General features: G+C 54.7%; 2 protein-coding genes across 2 annotated transcripts; both read right to left on the reverse strand.

Annotated features, from left to right (window-relative positions):
- Nucleotides 1-8453: 8453 nt before the first annotated feature.
- On the reverse strand, nucleotides 8454-10401 carry LYL1 (LYL1 basic helix-loop-helix family member; the record flags this gene model as incomplete). Its single annotated transcript, XM_084250829.1, has 3 exons — nucleotides 8454-9127; nucleotides 9890-9981; nucleotides 10070-10401. The coding sequence occupies 3 exons, from the start codon at nucleotides 10399-10401 to the stop codon at nucleotides 8712-8714; spliced, it is 840 nt and encodes a 279-aa protein (XP_084106955.1). The 3' UTR covers nucleotides 8454-8711.
- Nucleotides 10402-13302: 2901 nt separating this feature from the next.
- On the reverse strand, nucleotides 13303-22241 carry TRMT1 (tRNA methyltransferase 1; the record flags this gene model as incomplete). Its single annotated transcript, XM_084251498.1, has 16 exons — nucleotides 13303-13457; nucleotides 13617-13746; nucleotides 13818-13937; nucleotides 15784-15860; nucleotides 15938-16046; nucleotides 16326-16411; nucleotides 16502-16636; nucleotides 16722-16791; nucleotides 16870-16956; nucleotides 17169-17317; nucleotides 18068-18180; nucleotides 18264-18379; nucleotides 21123-21310; nucleotides 21457-21599; nucleotides 21840-21895; nucleotides 21982-22241. The coding sequence occupies 16 exons, from the start codon at nucleotides 22239-22241 to the stop codon at nucleotides 13314-13316; spliced, it is 1983 nt and encodes a 660-aa protein (XP_084107624.1). The 3' UTR covers nucleotides 13303-13313.
- Nucleotides 22242-24010: the final 1769 nt, after the last annotated feature.

A 24010-nucleotide genomic window follows, 5' to 3' on the forward strand; every position in this document is an offset into this window, starting at 1 on the left:
TTAGCTCTGACAGCCCTGGCCCTGGGGAAGGAGGCCAAGGACCTGAGGCTGGATTCACTCTGGGCCAGGCTTGGTGGAAGCAAAGATGGAAGCCTGAGGTCTTATCATGAGGACAATACCTGCCTGCCTTGTTACTCTCCATTTACTCCTATGGGAATCCCTGCTCCCCCTCCCTTCTTTCCTGGCTTTGGGTGGTCTGGAAAGAGGTAGAGGGTGATATAGTAGTATAGTAGGCCATATGCCCAGAGACTCTGGCACCAAGGGAAGTATAAGGCCATGTTGCCCAGGAGACCCCTCCCCCCAAGTCCACATGAATTTTCTTAGAGAGGAAACCAGGCCACCGGGTTCCCTAGTCCTGATGCCATCACCCCCAGTTCTCACAAGGAAATGGACCCTCCTGCCTGAAAGCTCTTGAGGGGGAGGTGCATAAATACACACAGGGTCCCCTCCTACCCGCCTTCCACTGCCATTCTCCAGAGAGACTAGGAATATCCCTGCAGACCCAGGGAACTGGGTGTTAGGGGGTATAACAAGGAGCAGAGTAGAGGCAGCTTTACAGTGTGAGTCTTCTCAGATATCTTTTTTTTTTTTTTTTTTTTTTTGCACATTTTACAAAATAACTGCCCTTTGAGCCCAGGGCATTGGAGGTTTCCTTAGCCCAGGGAAATCCACCTCAGCTTAGAGCTCTGGGGTCACCTCTTTGGGCTTCGCTCAGTCTCTGCTCCGAGGTAAGGCTCAAGTCCAGAGAAAGTTGGTGGATGGAAGTTTTGTGTGTGTGGTTTGAGGGCTTTTTTTCCCCTTTCCTTTCCCAACCTCCAAAAAAAAAAAAAAAAAAAAAAAAAGCCAAAAACTTTGTCAAACTTCAGAGTTCCCTAGTGGCAAGGAAGGGAGGGGAGGGGAACTTCAACCCCCTCCAGCTTCCCACCCCCTTTCCCCAGAGTCACGTCTGACCCGTCTGGTTTCCAGGAGCAACCAGACATGATGTAACACCCAGATGAACTTGAACTTGGGGGTGTTGAGAAGAAAAACAATGGCTCAGAGCAGGGGCTGGAGCCAGCCCCCCTCGGTTCTGTGCCAGGGAGGCCAAGAGAGCCCTGCTGTCAGAGGGCGGGAGGGGGTGCCAGAGGAAGGGACAGCAGGCGGGCCTCATCTCCTGGCCCTGGGCTGGCACTGGGCAGTCGGGCTCCACTGCCCCTGCTTTCCCTCCACCCCTCCTCCTCCCTCCCTCCCACAGCCCCGCCTGCAGCTCTCATTGCCTTTGCCTTTGCTAGCTCACTCTCAGGGACTACTGCCACCAGCCCTCCCCATCACCCGTTTCTGCCTCAGTGTGCTTTCCCTTCTTCACTTTTCTCTGCTTATTTTACTTGGACATTGGAGCCAAGTCAGAGTTTGAGGCAAGCTTGAGAAACATTTTTCTCTCCCTTGTTCCCGCTTGGGACCTGGCCCCAGAACAGGCAGGTGTGTCAAGGGATGGTGGTGGGGGGACTGGAGCTGGACTGGCCAAGCTGGGAGCCCTTGGGCCTGGGGGCAGGCAGGCGGCTGCAGTGGGTGCAGGGGGGTACAGTGGGGGGTGGTTTCCACAGTAACCACTGACTTTAGCTGATCTCTGGAGCACCAGATGGAGCGAGAACAATAGAATGAGGAAGAAAAGAGAATTTTAGCTATTTTGTCATTCCCTGGGCAGCGCTTTTTACTTAGTTTTAATCAATTTTGGACCTGGCTCAAGAAGCAGGGAGGGGTGAGCAGAAAAAGCCACTCCGTGCTTGGCAGCAGGTCCCCTGTTCCTGAGACCCGTGAAGTTGCGCTGCAGAGCGCCACTGGAATCTTCTTTGTCCCCGACTCAAGTGTTCCTCCTCTGAGAAGCCCCCTCAATCTAAGGGTTGGTGGCTGTCCCCCCAACAAACACCGTGCAACTCAGGAGACCCCAAAGGGGCCCATCTAGGGCCTTAACTTGGTATGTCTTCCTCTTGTGGTTGTCCCCCTCCTGTTCCAAGCAGTGAGGGGGGAGAGCAGACTCACAACGAGAGCAGTCTTGTAAGGCTCCAGTGTAGTCTCTCATTGGGAAGGGGGTCCCAGAGAATACCAAAGACTAAGCCTGCAGGGAGGGGGCTAACCTAGGCAGCTCCCATCCCTTCGGGCCTGGAAGGGAAGCCCAAGAGCTGGCTGTCTACGTGGTCCTACCCCATCCATTCTAAGGGTACCTTTGGCTGGGGGTTCCCCAACACTTTGCCAAGCCCCCTGGAGCTTCCTTTGGCCTTTAGTTGATTGGTGGGTTTCGACTTTGGGCAGGTGCTCCAGGATCCCTGCCAAGGAGGGGGCCAGTCTGCTCTGCAGTTATCCCCTCTCCAGCACCACTGGCCACCCTGTAAAGAGCAGTCACTGCGGCCATTCCTAGCCCCAAGTTATCAATGGCCCTCGATGATCTGCAGTATCCAGTGGGCTAGCCATGTGTGGCTGTTAAAATATAAATTGTATAACTAACTAGAAGAAAATTTAGTCCTTGAGGCACACTAGCCACATTTCAAGTGCTCAGAAGCCACATGTGGCTAGTGGCTACCACACTGGACAGCGCAAATGAAGAGCATTTCCACTGCTGCAGGAAACTCCAGATGATCTCCAATCCCCTTTCCAACTCAAAACTTGGTGTTTCCCTAGCATGGTCCCAAATCAGAGTTGGAGGGGCAGGTCTAACCTGTAGACAGGAGCTGTATGACTGAAACAAGTATTTTCAATATTGAAATTTTCACATGAAATTCTGTCCAGACTTTTGACTTCTTTGAAAAGTTGCCGGATCTAGCCTCCAAAGTCCTCATCCCAACATTGGCGCTAGGCAGGGTGCAGCCCTTCTGGCCACTATAGACCCTGCCTCCTTGTGATCTTGCTACAGGTACCGGTTAGCACTGACTCTACACAGCCCCGTACATTTGAGCCCCTGCTCAGCCGTGCAGGCTGTGTGGCCTTGGCAGATCACCACCTCTTTCTTCTCCTGGCTTCTACGTGGTGTAGGGCTTGGGTAAAATAAGTCAGTACCTAGCTCCTGCTCTGTAGTCAGTCTCCTTTACCCCTGCAGATCCAGGTCTATGACCCCAGAGCCTGGGAGAGCCATTTTGCCCGAAGGGCACTGCCAGGCATGCCCAGGCATCACAGAACATAGACCTATCCCCTGCCCCTTGGCTTGAGGCAGACCCAGAACCTTTGGTGGAGGGCATTGCCAAGCAGCCCAGGTCCAGGAGTCTGCTCAGGGTTGTTTTGTGGATTGGTTGCTGCTGTCTGTAGGAAGGCAGCGCCCCCTGCTGGCACCCAGAGGGAACTGACTATGCCTCTCTGCGCCTCAGCGCCTCCCTGAGCACCTGGTACCCTGAGGGTAGAGGATCAAACTGGGTCTGCAAGGGCTACTCCTCCAGGCCTGGCACTGCTAGAGCCTAAAGTCGCGTGGTGTCACCCCTCCCCCAGTCTTTTAGCCTATGGGTTGGGGTGTACAGATGGGAATTTCTGCTTTAATCCAAAGAAACAGAAAGAAAATTCAGCAAGAAACTGGGCCACCCCCACCCATTTCCCAAACCCCTCTGGGGACAAAAGATCCAGACTGGCATCCTTCCCACCCTGTAGGAACCACACAAAACTGTAAATAATTGGAAACCTGGCCAAATCCCAGGTCTGTGCCTATGCTTGCACTAGCCACAGGGGTCCCACCCGCTGGGCATAGTGCCCAAGGGAAGACCAGCTGGACTCTAGCACTCTGGGGGGCAGGTGCTCTTGCAGGCAGGATTACCACAGAAGAGATGGACAGAATGGTGATGTACCTTTTGTGGGGGGAGGGAATGCCAGGGGTCCCTTGGCACCACCACAGCTGGGACTTTGAGGGGTCCAGAGATCTATTCTTCAGTCACAGGCCCAGGGAGCAATAAATGGAACCACCCACCCTTCCCCATTTTCAAAATTGCCGCTCTTGTCCTGTTGCAGTCCTGGTTCCTCTGATAAGATCGACAAAAGAAATGACAAAATGAAAAGAAGAGGTTCCTCAAAAGGGGGGAGAAGAAATTTTGGAACATGGAAAAATCCCCCTGCCCAGCCCAGCCCCACCGAAAAGCAAAAATTAGACGTCGTCAGCCACTCAACCCTTCTCTCCTCCAGCCCGGGGACCCCCGCAGGCCCCCAGAAGCAGCCCAGTTCTCAGAGAGCCCTCAGAAGAGGTCTCAGAGGAGCTGAGCACCAGCAGCCAAGCAGAAAGCAACATGCAAAGCAGACTCTGTCAAGTACAGGACAGCAAGCAAGAAAGTATGCAGGGGAACTGCCTGCCTCCCTGTCCTGTCTGGTCCAGGCCTCCTGGGGAAGGAACAAAATCCCCAAACAACCAGCACCATTCTGAAAGGGCCTGGGCCCTACCCTCACCCTTGGGAAACCCCACCCTTGACTTTTGCTGGAGCTTCAGTAGGTAGCTTGGAGGACCAGCTTGTAAGGATGTTGGGGTATAGTTCCCAAGGGCTTCCCAATAGCGCCCCCTCCAGGGTGTGACCCATCCCTCCCCCTCACTGCCTTCAGCTCTGGCTTCTTCCCCTGTTGCTTGGGACCAGGGGAGGTAGGTGACCTCCAAGACCCCTGCCCCACTTGAGTTAGAACACCCCCCCCCCGGGGTGGGCAGGGAGCTAATTCTGTGTTCCTGGAATGGAGGGTATTCTGCCATCCCACCCTGAGTCTCGGGGGCAGTTCTGGGCCCCAGATCCCTATGTACAGTCCATAGGAAAAAGTGGGAATGCTCTCGACGGCACCGTCTCAGCCAGGGACAGGCCCCCTCTTCCTTCTCTCTGTAGGCTGGGAGGGTCACTCTTCTGCCAGGCTAGTGAGGGGAGGCAGCCCCCAGGTTGCCCCCACACCCCAGCCCCGCATGCAGGTATTCTCGCTCTGCCCGCCCCATCGGTCCTTGTCCCTGCCCCTCACGCAGTCAGCCCTGCTGTGGCCGGGCCAGATAATGGAGCAGAAAGGGGACCCCACAGCCATGCGAGGAGGACCAGGCAGCTGCCGCTGCTGTGGCTAAGCTGCCACCTGCGCTAGGTAGGCGTCCTGCTTGCCAACTTACAGTTCCTTTGGAGGGTGTTGGGTGTCGTCCGTCATTTTTCAAAAGTGTTTTGGAGCTTTCCCGGTCCCCCTTCCACTTCCCCCATCCTGCCCCTGTGGCCACCTCTTTCTGGATTTTAGCTGTAAAGTCTTTACTCTTTATTTAGGGGTAGGGCATTCATTGTTTGGGTCTTTTGCTGTTGCAATTGGGAATTCCTCCCCCATTTGAGCAACTTGGGAACAATTTGGTAACACGCCACAGGAAGTAGCTCTCCCCACCCCTGCTGCCCCCTCCTTCCCCAAGGGATGGTTGGGGGCCTGACCAGAGGGTCTTCAGAAGCCCCCCCTGGAGGGAGGGGAGCATGAGCACGCCCAGCCCCCCCTCCAGGGTGTGGCCTGGCCCCTCTGGCTTGTCTTTCTGTGCCTTACTCCCTCCTCCCTGCATCTGCCCTTCTTGGTCCCCTTCTGAGTCCTTGTGCCTCTCTCTCTCTCTTTCTCTTTCTTAACTGTATGAAAACACAAAGCACAGGTCAGGATCCTCTGAAAGTCAATCAACCCAACATTGCACCGTAGGGGTGGGTTATGGGCTTTATTTATATTGTGAGTCTAGTTTGTAAGGCTGTGGCCCCGAGCAGGCCGGGAGGGAAGGAGGAGAGGGGGCCCTCTGGGGAAGGGAGGCGAGCCCTTACCTGGGGCGGCTGGGGCCCGCAATTGGCGCCACCTCCCCAGCTGGAAGTCACGAAGCGGTAGTCCCCGGGGTGGCTTTTGTTGGCAGTTGAGTGGAGCCCCTCCCCCATCCGCCTGCCGCCCGGAGAGGACCGGGACTGAGAAGTGGGGCGCTGGGGATCCTGCGGGAGCCTGGAGGGTAGGGGGAGTCGGGCGGGGGTGGGGGGGTGGGGAGCCGGGTGGGCCGGGCGTGATGCGCGGTCAAAGTGCAATGATTTTTCAGTTTGGTTGGCTAAACAGGGTCAGAGCTGAGAGGGGAGCGGAAGGGACCCCATACCTGGCCGCACGCGTCCCTTGCCTCGGAGACAAACGGGGCAGTGGGTGCATTGGGCCCAGGGGAGCCAGGGTCTGCGGGGCGCCCGCCTGGGCGAGGTCGGAAGCTGCAGGCCAGCTGGGCCGGGGCGGGAGCGCGCCCGGTGGGGCCGCCGGGGCGGGCGGGGGTCGGGGGGTCGGGGGTGGGGGGGGTCGCTCCTTTCCCAAGTGTGGTTGTGAGGGGCAGGCTAAGGGCAACGAGGGCGACAGGAGATGTGGGGACGTATTAGAAAAGAAAAAAACCCACAAAAATATATATGGGGGAAATGAACTTTTTTTTTTTTCATTGAACCAAGTGCAATGCATCAGAGTTTTCCTATCTTTGTATGTTAAGAGATTAAGAAAAAAATTTATTTTTGTTGTAATGTCCTCGCGGCTCTGGGGACGCTAAAAGAACCGGGCCTGTCCCGCCCTGAGCGGGGATAACAAAAGCTGAGTGTTTTTTTCTTTTTCTTTTTCTTTCTTTCTTTCTTTCTTTTTTTTTTTTTTTTGAGGGTTTATTTTTTTTAAGTCGTTTTTCTGCGTTGACGAGGATGATCTGGGGTTTTTATTTGTTTCGTCATTCGTTCTTGGTTTCGGTGGAAGGGCTGAAGGAAATGTTCACATTTTAGAGTTTTTTTTAACACCTCGACATTAAAAAAATCGACACAATATCAAAAAGGAAAAGGACGAGAGAAAGTTATTTTTAAGATAATTAAACATAAAAACCCTGGTGCTTCTTACATTATAAAGTACGTTTTAAAAAAAACAAACTATTATACATAAGTTTATGAATCAAATATCCTGCACTTGTTAGGAACACGCATATCCCTTCTTTGTTGAGTTTAACGGAACGGGACAGCGGCGTGCGCCCGTGGCAGGGCTGCTCAGGCCGCGGGTCTCCCCGGGCGGCCCCTCCCCGGGGACCAGCGCCCCCTCCTCGCCCCATCCCCGTCCTGGCGTCGGGGCGTGGCGGGGGACCCCAGCCCCTCCTCCGCAGAGGTCAATGCCAACGAACAAAGTCCCCTCCCTCCCTCTCTCTGTCCCGAGCGCCCTTCTTTGAGCCAGACGCCAACTTGACCCTCACCAGCATTATCAGGAGCGCGCTCAGCAAGTTGGTAGTTTTCCTCCCTCACCCCACCCCCGGAGCCCCCCACATCACTCCCCCACCCCCACCCCATCCTGGTTACCCTCTGGGAGCACGGGGAAGTCTCGAAGCTCCAGGACAGGACCAGCCAAGCTGACAGGTCGACTTGCCCAGGCCCGCGCACGCACGCACGCAAACGGCCCCCACACAGCCCCACCCCACCCCGCAACCAGCCCCGTCGACTGCCTTACACACCCGCCCCTGCGCTGGCCGGCCGACCTAGTGCCTTGTTCTCACCCCCGTGCTGGCGGAGCGGACGCCGCGCTCTGGGTCCCAGAGGGGCCGGGTGGCTCAGACGACCCACCGTTCTCCCACCCCGACCGTGCTGAACGGACCCCCCCCCACACACACACACACGAGAGAAAATAAAGGAGCAATAAAGTCACGAGAACTTTTGTCCCCCAATTGAGAGCCCGAGGGGCAACCCAGCCCCGCCTCTGCTCCCCCACCCATCCTGGGGCGCCCCCTTCCCCCCCGCAAGCCAGCCTGGGCCAGCCCCGCTTCGGCCCCTCCCGGGAGACCCGTGCGCCCGACCAGCACCAGCATCGCGGACCGAAAAGGCCGCCCGTCCCGTCAAACAAGTTTCTTCTTAGGCTAAGAAACGCAGTATATACGAGTATCTCTATATATAGTACTAATGGATTTGGTGTGCTTCCCCCTTAGCGTCCCCTGTCCCTCCGCTCCTCCTCCTTCAGCCTGGTCTCCTCTCTGCCCTCCACCCCGTCTCTGCACTGAGATACATAAGAAACAAGGGTAGTTTACTGTCTGTTTTGTTTTCTGGGTTTTCAGTGTCCTAGCGGAATGCAAGTAGGCAGCCAGCCCGTCTGTTCCCTCTTCGCCCGCCCCGCCCCGCCCCGCCCCGCCCCGCCCCGCCCCCGTCACTGCGCTTCTGTTATACCATCTTTGCCTGACTCTCCGGCTTCTCCATTGAATGGCTAATGTGTATGTGAAATAAAGAAATAAAGAAAAACAAAAGCAAGACCCTTGAGCCTTCGCTAATGCGCCCGTACGCGATCGAATCAGGGCGGGAGGGGAGAGGCCCCCGCGCGGGTCTTGCCCGTTCTCCGCCAGCCTGGCTGTCAGAGGCCGTCGAGGAACGTCTAACCTTGAGCGTCCAGAAGGGGGCGCCGCGAGAAGGGCGAAGGCTCCTTGGTTCCTCCCCACCTCTCGGTGACCCCAGCCCGGGGTTGGGGGGAGAAAAAAAGAAGCACACGAGGGTCTTCTGACCGCGCTACCATGTTGGTTGGTCAACCTCGCGTTCTGAAGGGGAGCGCGGGCAGGCAAGGCCACGTCCAGTGAACGGTGAGTGACTGCAGGGCACCTGGGGGCGACCGTCGTCCTTCCAGGCCCCACATTCCTCCCTTAGGTGCTGTCCTCACGATCCCTCTTTGCGGGAGTTCGCTCCTGGGCAGGCGCAGCGCGTAACCCGCCCCTTCCTGGACAGCCCGGGTTGCGCTCCCAGTGCCCACCGCACAGGCTGACGGCGAGAAAGTCACCGCACCTCTGGGCTCACTGCCGCTTGTTCCGTCTTGATGGGCCGGGCCGCCCCATCGGGACTGCCGTCAGGGCAGGCCTGGGGTGCCGACTGTTGGCGCGCCACCAGCTCCGCCCTGCGACAGGGCCCACACCGGGAGCTGTCATCTGCGCCGCGGTGGGCCGGCCGTTTTCGGGGCCCCGTTGGGGCGGGGCTCGCGGCGAGAGCGGCTGCCTGGTCGCGCAGGAGCCGCACCAGGAAGCCAATGTATTTCATGGCAAGGCGCAGCACCTCGTTTTTGCTCAGCTTCCGGTCGGGTGGATGAGTAGGCAGCAGCTTCCTGAGCTCAGCAAATGCGCCATTCACGTTCTGCTGCCTCCAGCGCTCTCGGCTGTTGGTGAATACACGCCGGGCCACTTTCTGGGGCTGGTGCCCTAAGGACAGGATGGGGACAGGATTGGCGCCCCCAACAGCCTCACCCCAAATGCCCAGCACCCTTATGGGGACTTCAACACAAGTTCCCCCCTCCCCAAGGGATCCACAGGAAAAGTGCACAGATAGCTCTTCTGCCAGGGAGCACCTCCTACCCCCAGAGGCGCCTGGACAAGGACCATCACAGGCCCAGGCTGCAGGCAGCTGGGGACTCTGACCCCTGACTGTCCACACCTTTATGCCACTGGCTGAGATTCCAGTCTAGGGCACTGTCTCATGGCCCTCACTCTGAATGTGTCCCTGGGTGTGGCTGGGTGTGCTCCTGAATTTAAGAGTATTCTTGTTGTGATTGTGGTTTGTCCATGTCTCTAGTGGCTGTACAACTCATGGTATAAATGGCTGTGGTTGTGTGTGCTTGTTGCCACGTGGTTGTGGTCTTGTGGCTGTGTTATGCATGGCCATGGTTCTCCGGCTGACTTGTGTGGCCAAGGTCCTAAGTGGCTGTGGTTGTGTGGCTGTCTCTTGCATGGTTGTTGTCCCATAGCTGTTTTCCATTTGGCGGTGCATTCCAGGGGAGCTGTGATTCTGTGGCCCCAGTGCCATGCTGCATTTGCTATTACTGTGGTCTGTTGGGTAGCTGTGATTGGGACTGAGTACAGAGCCCATCATGGGCTGTCCTCTGTATATCTCAGTGTGCACTGGCTATCCCTCCCCATGTATGGGACAGCCATGGGCCCCAGACAGCTACAAGCCAATATACTCACCCTCAGCCAGCTCTAGCTCACAGTGGCTTGGTCTCCTCTTCAGCCTGCTGCTGGGAAAGATGCCAAAAGGTCCTGCCGGCCCAATGTAGAGGCTGTAAGGGGTTGTGGGTCACTAATGCCTTTTGGGCAAGCACCCTGGCCCTGCATTCCTCCCTAGGCCCTGCCCCCCCCTCCACTGACCTGTTGAGAAAGGGGTGAGGGTGGTAATGCAGGGCCAGGGCAGGTGGGGCGGGTCCCAGGGTGGAGAGTTGCAGCAGTGGGGAACGCAGGGCACTTAGTTCCGTGGTGGCCATGGCTGCCCCTGGGGGCCTTGTGTGGCCCAGGCTGATGACTGGCACGCCAGGGGGCAGTCTGGGGGGTGAAGCTTCTCTGTGGCCCACCTCATTCACTTTTGGGGGCCTAGGCAAGGCAGGCGTGGGTGGTGGGGCAGGTGCTGGGCTGGGGGCACACACCATCTTGGCCTTCTCAGTCATGGTGGGGCCCACCTCTGTGTGGGCCTGGGGCGGGCACATGGACCCCGAGGGGGAGCTCACCTGTGGGAGGGAAGGAAACCAGTGGAGAGGGGGATCATATGCTATACCTTCCTTAGCCCAGTTCTGAAATGGGGGGGGGGGTGGCAGTTCAGTGGGCAAAGGCAGGTAGGGAGTGGGACCAGAAACAGCTAGGGCATGGGAGGGAGTCCAACACAAAGGCAGGAAGATGTGCCCAGTGAAGCGCTAGGGAGCACTGAACCCAGTAGGGACATCTGTGATCCATTTGTGACCCATGAGGGTTTCAGTGGCCCAGCCCCAGAGCAAATTTCCCTTCTTACAGAATTCCCTTTCACCTGGAACCTAGAGGTAGGAGCAAGGGAAGGACCCATGACTGACCCTATGATCTTCAAGATTACCCTGTAACCCTCAGATCTGATCCTGAGACACCCCTCGACACCCTGTGACCTTGGAATCCCTCCAGGATTGATTCTGAACCTTCACTGACACCCTCCTCCCCTAGGCTGACCATGTGGCCCTCAGCAATGATCCTTGCCATTGCCTCCAGGTCTGACCCTGAAAGTCCTCCATAATCACTCCGGTGAACCCACCCCCAATGAAAGTCTCCCTTACTAACCCCGTGACCCCATTGCTGACACCATGACCCCAAACACCATTACCCCAAATGCTGATCCCAGGATCCCCATACACTGACCCCATTGACCTCCACCCTCCTTACTCCCATCAGTATGCACCCCTTGGCACGCTGCTTAGATGTCCCTATTCAAGGACTCCTGGCTCCTTTGCCCAGTCTTCCCTAGCTAGACCCTGGGGAAGCTTGCCTGGCTTCTTACTTAGTAGGTGCCTGCTGATAAATGAATGAATGAATGAATGAATGAATGGAGTGAGGGAAGGAATTCAAGCCGGTCCCTTCTTACCCCGGCACTGGTCCAGCTGCCTGGTGAATGCCCTGGCTCTGTCCTTCAGGGTGAGCGCTTGGGACCAGGAAGTGGGTTCCAACTTCAGGCTAGGCACTGGAGGCCCCACTCAGGCCTGGAGTCTGCCCTCCTAGCCGCTGAGGGCCAGCTGCTGGTCAGGCCTCTCCTGGAGCTCCCAAGGGCTGCAGGCAGCAGCCTGGGTCCCTCGAGGGAAAGTGAGCAGCTCCGGACAAACCCACCTTCTCCCCACCCTTGTCGGCCGGGTTTCCTCCCTCTCACCCCCAGCACAGCGGCCGGAGGATGCTGGACGGTGCAGATAACTGCCTGGCCGCCTGGCTGTGCCTGATAAGGAGCCGGGCTGACCCTGGAGGAAACCAGTGGGCGGGGATCTCTGAGCCATGACCTCTCAGCGCCGCCCCCTCAGCCAGCAGAAGCAGGACTCAGTGCTCACGCCTTGGGGGCCTCACCTTCAATCCCCTTAAGCAGTGGAGGGACACCCTGCCCTCTGAGGACCCCAGCCCCAGCGCACAACTGGAAACGAGGCACCAGGGAGCACCATAGAGGGGAAAGAGGCAGGGGGCAGTAGCCTTCACCTTTGAACACCCCTTGCTTTAGTGTCTATGCAGACGGGGGTGAAAGAGAACTGTTTCCGGTGCTGCTGGGGCCTCGTGACCTAGGGGCGCCTCTTCCAACTCTCCACCCCCAGCCTAGTTCCTCTTTTTACAGAGCCTTTCCTCCACCCCCATCCTAGAGAGGACACAGGAGGGAGGCCTGTTCTGACAAGTTTGACCTTGGTTGTTCAGTTGGGCAGGCTTCCTGAGGCACCACGCTCTAGCCATACCACCTTTCCAGGCCTGGGAGGGCAAGAGGAAGTGCCACACCTGGGGGGAAAGTGGGCATTTTCTAGGGTGTCAGAACTAGCAGAACTTTTCAAGGGATATCTCCAGTACTGTCCTATATTGGCCTCATTAACAGGATCACATAGCCTTAGCTCTGCACACCCCGGCCCTCAACCCATAGCTCTGAACATGGTAAATGGTGGTTAAGGGATGTTGGGCAAATATCCCAGGGCAGTAGTGAATCTTACAACCATGTGGGCCCAGGGGGCAACTCTGTAGACTGTTCCTCATCCCCAAGCACAGTCCTACCTGTCAAGCTATGACCTCTGAGTCTCTGGGTGACTAACAGGATCTCCCATGCAGACCCTCAGCAGCTACCCAGCACCACCACTACCACCACCCTCCCGGGAATGGAGTGAAAGGCAGTACTCCAAAACCCAAGCCTCAGGGAGGTGAGAGCTCCAGTTCTGGGCACAAGTTAACTTGGATATCCCAAGGATTATGATTTTACAGCCCGGATGCAGGAAGATGAAGGTGCTAGGAGCTACCATGTGGCAGTGTGGGAATTCTACCCCCAAATCTCAGTTAATGTCGCTAACACCGTCCTGGGGGGAGGGGATGCAGCAGCCTGCTGGGTGCCTCAGTGTGTGCCCCCTCGGGCCTCTGGGCAGGAAACACCTGGTCTGGAGCGGATGCACCAGGCGCCTGGTTCCGGCCTGATTTCCGCCCCTGTGGCCCTGGGTGGGAGGGGGAGTGAGCCGGACCAGAGAAACCACGCAGGAGGCGTGGTGCGAGGCCACGTGGAGGATTGGTGTCTGGAGCCGGCTGTGGGTGCCAAGGCTAGGGGAACAGCAAAGGCTTCCTCGGGCACAAGGCTGCCACCACGTGGCCTTGTCAGGATCTGCAAGCACCAGCGATGGGATGCAGGACAGACTGCCTCACAGACAGATGGGTCAGTTCCCATCACCCATACAGACTGAATACCCTAAACAGAAATACTGACACTACCAGCCATGCAGAAACAAAAACAAGATTCAGAGTTCCTCCAGGTAGTTAAAACAGATGGACAATGCAGCAGACATGAAAGCTGGAGAGGTGGACAGACAGGCCATAGGCAGCCTCCTCACTCAGACAAATGATAGTCAGGGGGAAGGTGGTATCTTTTTATTGACTCTGTTTATGTCTGGCCTAGTGTAGGACACAAGCCTGAGGGATTCTGATTAGAAGTCTCCAAACAGTCCGTGGCGGTGACTTCAGCAGTGGCCTCAGGTGTTGAGGGGCCGTGGGAATAGCAGCACTGGTCCCCACGTTGACAGATTCCCTGGTGGGAGGATGGTGGGTATGAACTCTGGCCCAGAGTTTGGCAGCCACTGCAGGTTCCTTTTGTGGAAAAGGAGCACATTCCCAGGCACTTGCCCTGCCCTTTGTCCAGAGGGGAACCCAGAACCCAGGTGTCCTGCAGGTTGTAGGGGTACCTCACCTCCTTGAACCTCTTGCAGGGAAATGTTTTGAGGCGAGCAGCCCGTTGCACTGGATCCTCCCCTGGCTCCTTCCGTTTGTTCTGGAGCAACCTTCGTCTCTCCTCCATGGCTTTGTCTGACGCCTTGCTCCTGAGCAAGAGGATAAGTGGCTGAGACCCTGTCTAAATTCTCTGCCCATACCCCACTGCACTGTCACTAACCCTGGTCGGGCACGAGGCCTTGGGCCCCAGTTGGCTTCAGGGTTGGCCTGGAAGCGCTTGAGTCCTCGTTGGCGGGAGCTGGGGTTGGCATCATCCCGGATGGTGAAGTTGGCCTGCAGCCTGGGGAAGTTAGGGGTGAGGCTGAGGGGCAGAAGGTTTGCAAGGTGGGGTCTGCCCACCTCCATGTGCCACAGGAATATTATCTGTGTCAGGATTCTGTCATTTATTTAATAAACATTTACCTAGTGCCCACATTGTTCTAGTGCTGGGAACACAGTGAAAAGAATGGACAAAAATATCTGCTTCTGGTAAACTGACAAGGGCACAAGATGGAGAAGCAATGGACAAAATCAGAAATAAGCAAATTAAAACTGACCTTAAAAAAATAAGGTTTTGAACTTCCTCGGTCCACTTACACTTGAATTTTCTTGTATATAGACATCTAAACTTACGGTATTGATCATCATAATACAGTGCTGTAAATGTATTTATTCTCCCTTATGGTTTTTCTAGCAACATTTTCTTTACCTTACTTTATTGTAAGAACACAGTCTATCATATGAGAACATATGTTCATTGTTTATATTTTCGGTAAGGCAGTCCTGGTCAACCGCAGGCTACTAGTTGTTAAGTTTTTGTGGAAGTCAAAGTTATATTTGAGTTTTGATTGTGTGGGGAGATATGGATACCTCTAACCCCCATGTTGATCAAGGGCCAACTGTATGTTACAGCATGAACTAAGAAAGAGTTGTGGGTAAAGGGGGCCTCCCTGGTGGTACAAGGGGTTGAGACACAACCTATGAAGCTGTCCGCAGCCTCTGCAGCACGAGTTCGATCCCCTGGCTGGCCAGGGAGCAACCCACATGGCGCAGCAGACCTTTCCTGACTCGCCCGCTGTTCCCCTCAGCAGTGTATTTCAATCTGCCTGTTCTGTTCCCCACTGTCTCTGGTGAAACCCCTCACCCCCAACTCCTCTGGCCTGTATCCCAGTTCTTGTATGCATAAATAAAAAAAAAAATTGTAGATAAAGCAGAGCGGGGTAAAAGGAATGCAGAGACTGGACGGGGGGTATGGTAAGACGAGGGCAGGCAGGGAAAGCTGAAGGTGAGGGAAGAGCCATGGGGGGGTGCCTCTGAAGCTGTCATTTTCATTGAAGGTAGAGACAATATATAAAATAGATAAAGTTTGATGTAAAAAATACTACAGTACAAAATGAAACAGACAGGGCCTCCCTGGTGGCGCAAGGGGTTAAGTTTCAGCACTATGAAGCTATCCGCATCCACTTTCCACTTTCGATCCCTGGCCAGGGAGATTCCCACATGGCACAGCAGACCTCTCCTGTCTCACCTGCTGCTCCCCTCAGCAGTGTATTTCAGTTGATCTGCCTGTTCTGCTCCCCACTCTGTCTCTGGTGAGCCCTCTCACCACCACCCCCTCCTGGCACCTCTGGCCTACACCCCAGTTCTTATATGCATAAATAAGTAAAAAAAAATCTTAAAAAAAAAAAAAGCCATGGGAGGCCAGGACAGGCAATCCAGGCCAAAGTAAATGCCAAGGTGGGGGAGTGCCTGGTGAGTCTGAGGGAGAAGGCCAGTGTGCATTGAACAATGACGGGGGTGGGGCTGGGGATACATGAGGGAAGTGACATGATACATTGCACAGGTAGAACTTTGGTTTCTACTGAGTATGTGGGAGCCATGGAGGGTTCTAAGTTAGGGGGAAACCTGACGGTACACAGGTGCTTATAGTACACTCTGTTGTGGAGAGAACAGCAAGGGGACAAGAGGGGGAAGTGGGGGACCTGGCAGAGGACCACAGTGTGGTCAGACTAGGGTGGGGCAAGAACTGAGTGAATTCTGGATTTCACTTGAAGGATGAGCAGGTCAGTGTGGGGATGTATGTGGGCCTGTGTCACACACAGTGAGTTCCTGGCCTGCTCACAGTCGCACTATGGCTGTGCTCATACCTGGGCTCCACACTCAGTATGCGGAATGCTGGACTGGTCTCCGACAGTCGTTCCCGTTTCACCGGACACTCCTTCTCCTGGAAGGCAAAGGTCAGAGGTCAGTGGGTGCTGAGCCCAACCATCCCCTACCCCCATCCCATTAAGCCTCCCTCACCCAGCAGCGCATGATGTCCCAGAGGACTGAGGTGGGGGCATCAGTCTTCACGGCGTTCTTACAGGCATGGGAGAGAGAGACCCGGAAGCCAGCATGGAGGAGGGCTGACCTGGGGACCAAAAGGGGACATGATAGGGAGGCAGATTCCCAAGTTCATGATGACCTATGTGGGTGTGAACTGTGTCACAGCTGGTGTAGCCGCAAATCTCATGGAGCACCCATGGCAGACATGATGCCAGCTGTCACCATAGTAAGACTGCACGGCTGGCCGGGTCTAAAGCCTCTAAGCGCTGATCTAAGCACTCCTTCCAGAAAAGCCTAAATAGGGTGTGTCTGATCTCCATCTTTATATGGGACTCTGCCAGAGAGGGGCAGACTTGGCCCTCACCGCAGCTGCAGGAGGCTAGGGGTGCTGCAGTGGATGGTGCTACTCAGCTGGTCCAGAGTGTAGTAGAGAGGCACGTCTGGGAGCTCCTGCAGGAGAATGGGATAGGTGTGGGGTGGACAGAGGAAGGGCAGTTGGGTACAGGCAGAGCCCCCTGCCCACCACAGCTCAGGCCCAACCTCGGTGATGACGCTCAGGACCCCACGGATCCGCTCTGAGGTATGGAAGCGGCCAGGGTTGGCGCTCACGGCTTGGAGGACCCGGGCCACGAAGTCCAGGTCATGAATAGGCTCTGCCCACAGTGGGCCACCGAGCTGTGGACACACAAGGGTCAAGAGGCAGGGATGGTAAGGGTCAGGACCCTCAAGTGCCTCTTGGCATCCCCAGGTCTAGCCTTACCTGGTGTCGCTGCCCGCAGTGCTCACATTCAGGGGCAACAGGGGGGCCACAGGCTGCAGAAAACTTGACCCTGAACAAAGAGGGGCAGTTAGGAGATGGTGATTCTGGGATGGCCCCTCACCTTCCCCACCTGTTCACCCATGCTCACCGGCCACCAGAGGGTCCTGATGCTTTGCCGAGGCGCTGCAGGTGGAAGGCACCACAGCCCACACACTGGAACACCAGTGCCTGCTTGCTGGTGGGGACAGGGCGGTCATGAGTCCAAGTATAGGCACCATATCCCAACTCCTCCTGAGGAGGAGGTTGTCTCAGTCCCCTTAAAGACCCTCGTGGCAGGGCTGTGCCTCCATTCCCTTAGGACAGCACTGGGGTAGGGGGCCCCACCCTGTCTAGGGAAAAGCCCTGTTGCCTCCCTCAATCCATTACTACTCCCTTTCCCCAGCTAACCTGGCTGAGGCCTTGACTTTGGCCTGGCCTGTATAGACGAGAACAAAAACACGCACATAGAAGTCTGCACTGATGCTGAGCAGAGGCACCACAAAGCGCTGGTAGCAGTTGGCGCGGAGGTCCAGGCTATGCAGCACAATCCTCAGGGCCTGCAGGTAGGGATGGATTCAGTCCTGCCTCCTCACCCCTTCTTGCCCAGAAGCCACCAAGGTGCTCCCACACAGCACAGGCTCAGGGTTGTTCCCTGGGTTCCAAGCCAACCCCCAGCACCCTGATGAGGTGACCTCTGGCAATTGAGTACCACCTCTCTGTGCCTCAGTTTCCTCACCTGTGAAACCACAAAAGTCCCTGTCTCTTTATTGTGCTGCTGAGAGCAGTAAATGGCTAAGGAACACATAGACCCTGTGGCTTGCTCTGTGGACCAAGGACCTGCTTTCCAGTCCCTACAGGCTCTGCAGGCAGAGCCTGGGTGCTACAGAAAACTGCCGGGGCCTTCTCCCTGCCAGGACCGCTGAGACTTCGTGGATGTAGTCTACTCTTGCCTTCTTGAAATCCCACAGCAACACAATGGCTATTTCACAGATGCAAAAACCAAGACCCAGAAAGGTAAAATTGCATGCCCAAATTTATGACTTGAACCCAAATCTGGAAAAGCTGCCTTAAAAAAAAAAAAGAACAATTTTAAAATTTGCTAAAATACAGAATACTGGAAAGAATAACGGAATTGCCCACTCTGACCCTAGGAAAAGCCACTGCCCCAAATGGCCTCAATTGGCAGCCCCATGCTCTCAGAGATCATGCTCTCCCAAATGTTAACTTGAGGTTAACATGCCTCCCTCACAGAGGAAGCCAGCGTGGCTGGGGAGGGTGGGGGAAAAGGGTGTGGGGGGGGCCCTCACCATCTCGTGGCAAGCCCGGCTCTTGAGTGCCATGGCTCCATACTTGCTGTAACATGTCTCCCCACTGTTACCCGCCAGCACTGCCATGTCTGTGCAGGTCACACACAGCAGCCCTGCAGGGAAGGAAAGCACAGTAAGGACCCTCCAGAGTCCCAGGGAAGCCCTATTGCATGCCCCCAAGCCAACCCAGCCTCACCTCCTTCATTCACAGCCTGCACAGCTGCATCCAGGAAAGGGGCAGGGCTGCCATACGGGTCTAGGTCAATGACATCGAACTTCTCTGACACCCTCTGGTGCTGGTACATCAGCATCCTGGGAGCAAGAGGGCCAGGTCCTCAGCCCTGTGTAGCAGGGACCTAGTCTGTCCCCTCTACATGCTCACTGATGCAGTTCTAGCCTGGAATCATGGGCCAACTGCCTGGGTTCAAGGCCTGGCATGGCCATTTGCTAAGTGCATGAGTTTTCCTTCTTGGGCCTCAGTCTAGCCATCCCTAACAATGACAATACTAATAGCCAACACTGATAATAGCACACATATGCTATTAGTTCAAGCAGTTTACAGCTATGCTAACTCATTTAACTACATCATCTCCTGAATAACACCATGGATTTAGAGCTACAATCATGCGTTACTTAAGATGGGGATACATTCTGAGAAATGCTTGTTAGGCAATTTTGTGATTGTGCAAATGTCAGGATGTCCAGTTGACCCTTGAACAAAAAAGGAGGGATTAGGGGTGCCAAATCCCCTCAAACCCACCTCTCCACCCCTACCCCCTGAGGTTAAAAATCAGTGTATAAGTTGACTTCACAGAAACTTATCTATACTTGTCTCTTGGTACCTGAGAGGGATTGGTTCCAGGGCTCCCCAACAAATACCAAAATCCACAGGTGTCCAAGTTCCCTATAGTTGGCCCCCACAACCTGCAGACTCAACCTACAATGTGAATGCAGAACAGTGGATATTGAAGGCCAACTGTATTTACTGGGTAAAAAAAAAAAAAAAAAACAACAACCGTAAGTGGACCCTCACAGAGCTGTGTTGTTTAAGGGTCAACTATACTTACACAAACCAGCAAGGTATAGCCAACTACACAGCTAGGCCATATATGGGGAACACACTCCTTATCTGAGGAATTACATCACTATGCACATGACTGCATTGTAGTTCCCTCAGGGGGTGAGGAAATGCAAATGCTACTTCTCAATGAGGCCTACTCAGTCCTTGTTATTCAAAACTGCAACATCCCTGGGGCTGGGAGAACTGGATAATGGGGGTCAATTGAATGGTGATGAATAGATACTAGATTGTTAAGTGGTGATCACGATGTATTGTATACAGATGTTGAATTATACTGCTGTACCCCTGAAACTTACAAAATATCATAAACCAATGTTACCGCAATAAAAATGTCTTTGAATTAAAACCAGAAATTTCTGCTCTTTTGCACTAATTGGTCTAAGCTCAGCAGACCCAAAACTAACAATAACAATTCAGCAACCCCCCCTTCACCCTCCTCTTTTTTCCCAGATCACTTCTCACCTCAAGTTTACATATAATTTGTTGTGATTATTTGTTATCGACTATTGTTATCAATTATTTGTTTTCTGTTAGATTCTAGTTAGGTGAGGAAAATAAGTATTTTTTATTAATTTACCTTCCTTAAAGGGTCAGATAGTTTCTAGGTTCTGGTCCTGATGGAGGATAAGAATAGAAAGACTGGAAAGGAGGTACCCCAAGACCAAAACCTGACTCACAAGGAGGTGGGGGTAGAGGAAAACAACATGACCATTAACCCAGCTGTAGAGGCCGGGACCCTTAAGCACCAGTGCCATATCACAAGACATAAGACCCAAGCGGGGATCAGACTGCTAGGGAGTGGAGCACAGGCCTGAGGGTAAAGACATGGAGATTGGGCCCATTCTGGAATCTTTGGTCCCTTTCTGGTTTTGCCTAGTTATCCAAAATCAGCAACAAACAGGCTACTCCACAGAGAAGTGAGCCCCTCCCAAAGAGAAAAGGGCTCTATCAGTACAGTCTCTCCACAGGCTCCGGGCAGCACTCCCACTGCCCACCTGTGAGACTATGCAGGTGCCTCTTCACCAACTCTCTCCCTCTGCAGGGCAGCAGCCTCCCTGCTTGATCTGTACCATGCCAGGACTTCTGTCACTGCCCTCCCTCAGTGGAGGCAGCTCTCCTCAAGGCCGCCTGCCTGCCGCCATGCAGGACTCTCTTAGCAAAAACCTGTCCCTTTCCCTAATAAACCTGTTCTTTAAATATAACTAACGTCTCTGTCTCACGGAGAAACTTACCTGGAACTCGCCGCATGTCCCTGAAACGGGAGCTCTGGTGAAACCTTTCCCAGAGTGAACCCAAAGACCCCGCACCAACTCCAAAAACCTCATAAGTCCCCACTGCATTTTCTTTTTTTTTTAACCCTTTAAAAAAGTACAAAAACACTCTTAACTGGGAGGCCATTTGAAATCAGGCTTTGGGCCTGGCAGACTGTAGTTTGCTGACCTCTGCATTAGAACATAAACTCCACAAAGTCAGGGATTTTGTCTGTATTATTTACTGGTGCATTCCCAGGGCTGAGAGCAGTACTTGGAACACAGCAGACACTGGGTATATACTGGTTCATTTGAATGAATAAAATAAATACAATAAATTAAGTCTAAAATGGAGACCATGGGGGTTGGGTGGGTAAATGGGATAAAAAGAGTCAACTGAATGACAAAGGATACAACTTTTTGTGGTGAACTTAATGTAGAATATACAGACAATGACTTATATAAATGCACACCTGAAACATGCAGCATTATAATGCAATATTACTTAAATAAAAAATTAAGAAATAAATAATAAAATGGAGACCCTAACCTTGTTCTGGCACAGAACAAGGACATGCAAATATTATCACTTAACCAATAAAAACTACTCTCCTCATTTTACAGACAAGGGAACGGGGTTTCAGAGGAGCTAAGTCAGGATTTGACCCCAGGCAGCCTAGTTCTACCTTTCAGCCTCCAGGCCCTGCTGCTGCCCTGAACCTACCGGGCATCTGCCTGACTGGGCTGTACCAGGTGGGCTACATCGTTGAGCTGCACATTACGGCGAATTAGCTCCACGGCTCGGGAAGAGGCATCATTGGCAACCACAGAACGGAGCCCAGGCACCTCTCTGGCAAAGCGAATTGAACGTAGACCCGAGGCTGCCAGACCCTCCAGCACCCGAAGTCCTTCCTGTTGGAGTAAGAAGGGAGCCCCACTCACATTTGTATCTCCACCCTCTGCTGGGCCCGTACAAAACCCAACCACCCACCTCCTAAGGCTCTCCCATTCCTGCCCATGGGACTCCAGGGCTGTTACCTCCAATGCTCAGGCCCCACCTGGCAGATCTCCCCCACAGCGGCTGTTGGAGGTTGGTCTCTTGAAGCCAGGTTTGCACCCTCTTTCAGTTCAGCCTTGTCCTCCTCTTGCTCCGACAAGTCCACCACCACCTTTTGCACGTCCTTCTCCCCTGGTACCTTGACTGTAGCCCAAGTCAGGTGATGTCAAAGATCCCTCTGAGAAACCTCCCCCCACCCTTCAGAACACATAAGATTCATAAAATACGTGGAAGAAAGTCTTCTTCAGAGTTCCTGGAGAAAGGCTAAAGGGAGCCCAGCCCTTGTTACAAGGTTGCAACTTCTCATTTAAGGGGAGAAGGGGCGGGGCATGAAGAGAATTCCGTGTGACCCCCCGCCCACCAGGAGCCCAGACCACCACTCACTCTGGATTCCTTTGGCCGCTAGTTGAATACGGGCAAACTCAGTGATCACAGCACATCTGTGGAAGACGGAGGGACAACTCATATCCCCTCCTCCTCACAGACCTACTGCCTTCTGCCAAGCTGACCCCGTACCCCTGCTCACGTCAGGTCTCGGTTAAACTCCTGCACCGGATTGTAGAAGACTTCGTTGGCGCTGGGGAAAGCGATCTTCGCGGACCCCTCCGTGACCGTGGTCTCCTGGGCCTCAGGTGAGCACTCTTCCTCGTAAGGCCGAGTGCCGTTCTCCATCGCCCCTGGATTCAGCGATCCTTGGGGCGGCCCCTCCATAAATTGGGCTCTACAGACACTGCGGGCGGAGCGGAGAGTCAGGCTTAGCCACAGAACGATCCTCGCACTGGACATCCGAGGGCACCTCCGCCCGCCAAGCCTGGTTCGGAGAGCCGGGGGAGGGCACAAGGAAAGAATCAGAGAGGCGCGTTTCCCAGCCAGATGCCCTTACACATCTGTAAAGTACAGGATATGTAGACCCTAGTGGTGGATAGTTTACAGTCTTCAGAGGACCGGACCTTGCGACGCCGGAAGCCCTCAAGCGGGTCCGCCCCGTTCCCGTATTCCTCTTCACGCCCCCCAGGCTCGCCTCACCTTTTTTCAGGGCACTTAGAGACGAATTAGTTTCGGTGCACGTTTCCCGTGTTAAGAGCTGGGCGCCGCCATGTTGGCACAGCGGGAGGGAAGCTCACGTGATAATTTTTAGCCAATCAGTGGTGCTATCTACAGTGGGCGGCCGGGATCAAAATGCACAGCGGAAAGCGCTGAAAGTGTGGATGGCCTGAATCACTGGGGCTCCCCAGGGAGGGGATTAGCCCCATGAAGGTGAGACTCAGAAAACGGAGAAGTCCATGACCTCACGATCATGTGTGCTGGGTACTGTACACACATTATTTCAGGGGACGCTGCAGCAATAACTCTGGCTCTCAGATCAGATTTCCTGAGTTTGCATCTCACTCCTGCCGTCTGCTCTTGGAAAGTTACTTAAACTCTCTGGGCCTCACTCTCCTTACCTATTTAATAAGTATCCTAGCTTCCAAGGTAAAATAAGATTAAACAACAGAATAACTGGGAAGTATGCAAAGCAGCCACTCTCAGTAGCTTCAAACCTGTGTAGGAAAAGAGAGCATAGTGACTGCCTTGCTTCTTGTCCCAACTGGTCTTGCTACCTGTTTTTAACTCTCTGTGTGCTTAAAGTTTCCCCTTTGGCAAACTGGGCCGACCTTTTCAATGTTCGTTATTGGGTTGTGGTGAGACTTAAACGAGTTAGTGCAGGCCTGGCATCGCATAAGCATCATAAGTGTTAACTTTTATTGTCGCTTCTTGAACCTGGGTCTGAGTTCCTGCACCTGCCACTACTAGCTGTTCAATCTTAAACAGGTTACTTACCTTTCAAAATTTCTATAAAGTTCTTGTGTGTGTGAGAGAGAAAAATAATTCCTAAAAACGTTACTATTTCACTTAAACGAGATAATTTTCCATAAAGAGCCCCAAACAGTGCCCGCCACAATAACAGTGGCCATTACTGATTTTGTTTTAGAGGAAACTGAAGTTCCGAAAGACTCTTGCCCCTAGGTCTCGGGATTAGAAGGCGGGGATTCGAGCTAATCAGCAGAGCCGTGGTTCTGGCTGCCAGCGGGAGGGGCGGAGGGAAGATTTGTGAGGGTGAAGGAGTGCTCTCGGCACTCGGCTGGCCTCGCCTCGGGGGCGGGACATGGGCGGTGCGGGGGCGGAGCCGTTCCTCCTAGGACTCGGCGGCGGCGCGACTTGCACTCGCTCGGCGCTCGGCTGGGGCGGCCTGGCCCACAATGAATGGCCGCCGCGGCTGCCGCTGCTACTGAGGCGGAGGCCGCGGAGGCGGAGGCCGAGGCCCCGGCGCAGGGGGGGTGCGCCCCGGGCCCAGGCCCGGCCCCAGCCGCCGCTGCGGAGCCCGCCGGGAGCCCCCGGAGCGCGGCCACGGCGCAGGTGAGATGCCCCCCGCCCAAGCCTGGTTCCGGCCTCCTTTCGCCGGGACGGTCGGGGGCAGTCGAAGGGGGCACTCTTCGACTGAGGAGGAACCGAGTCCGCAGCCTGCACTGTGCCGGGGCCGGCGAGTGCGGGCAGGCCTGGCCCCCGTGAGCGGC

This window comes from Talpa europaea, assembly GCF_964194135.1.
Source record: "Talpa europaea genome assembly, chromosome: 12".
In the NCBI taxonomy this organism is placed as follows: domain Eukaryota; kingdom Metazoa; phylum Chordata; class Mammalia; order Eulipotyphla; family Talpidae; genus Talpa; species Talpa europaea.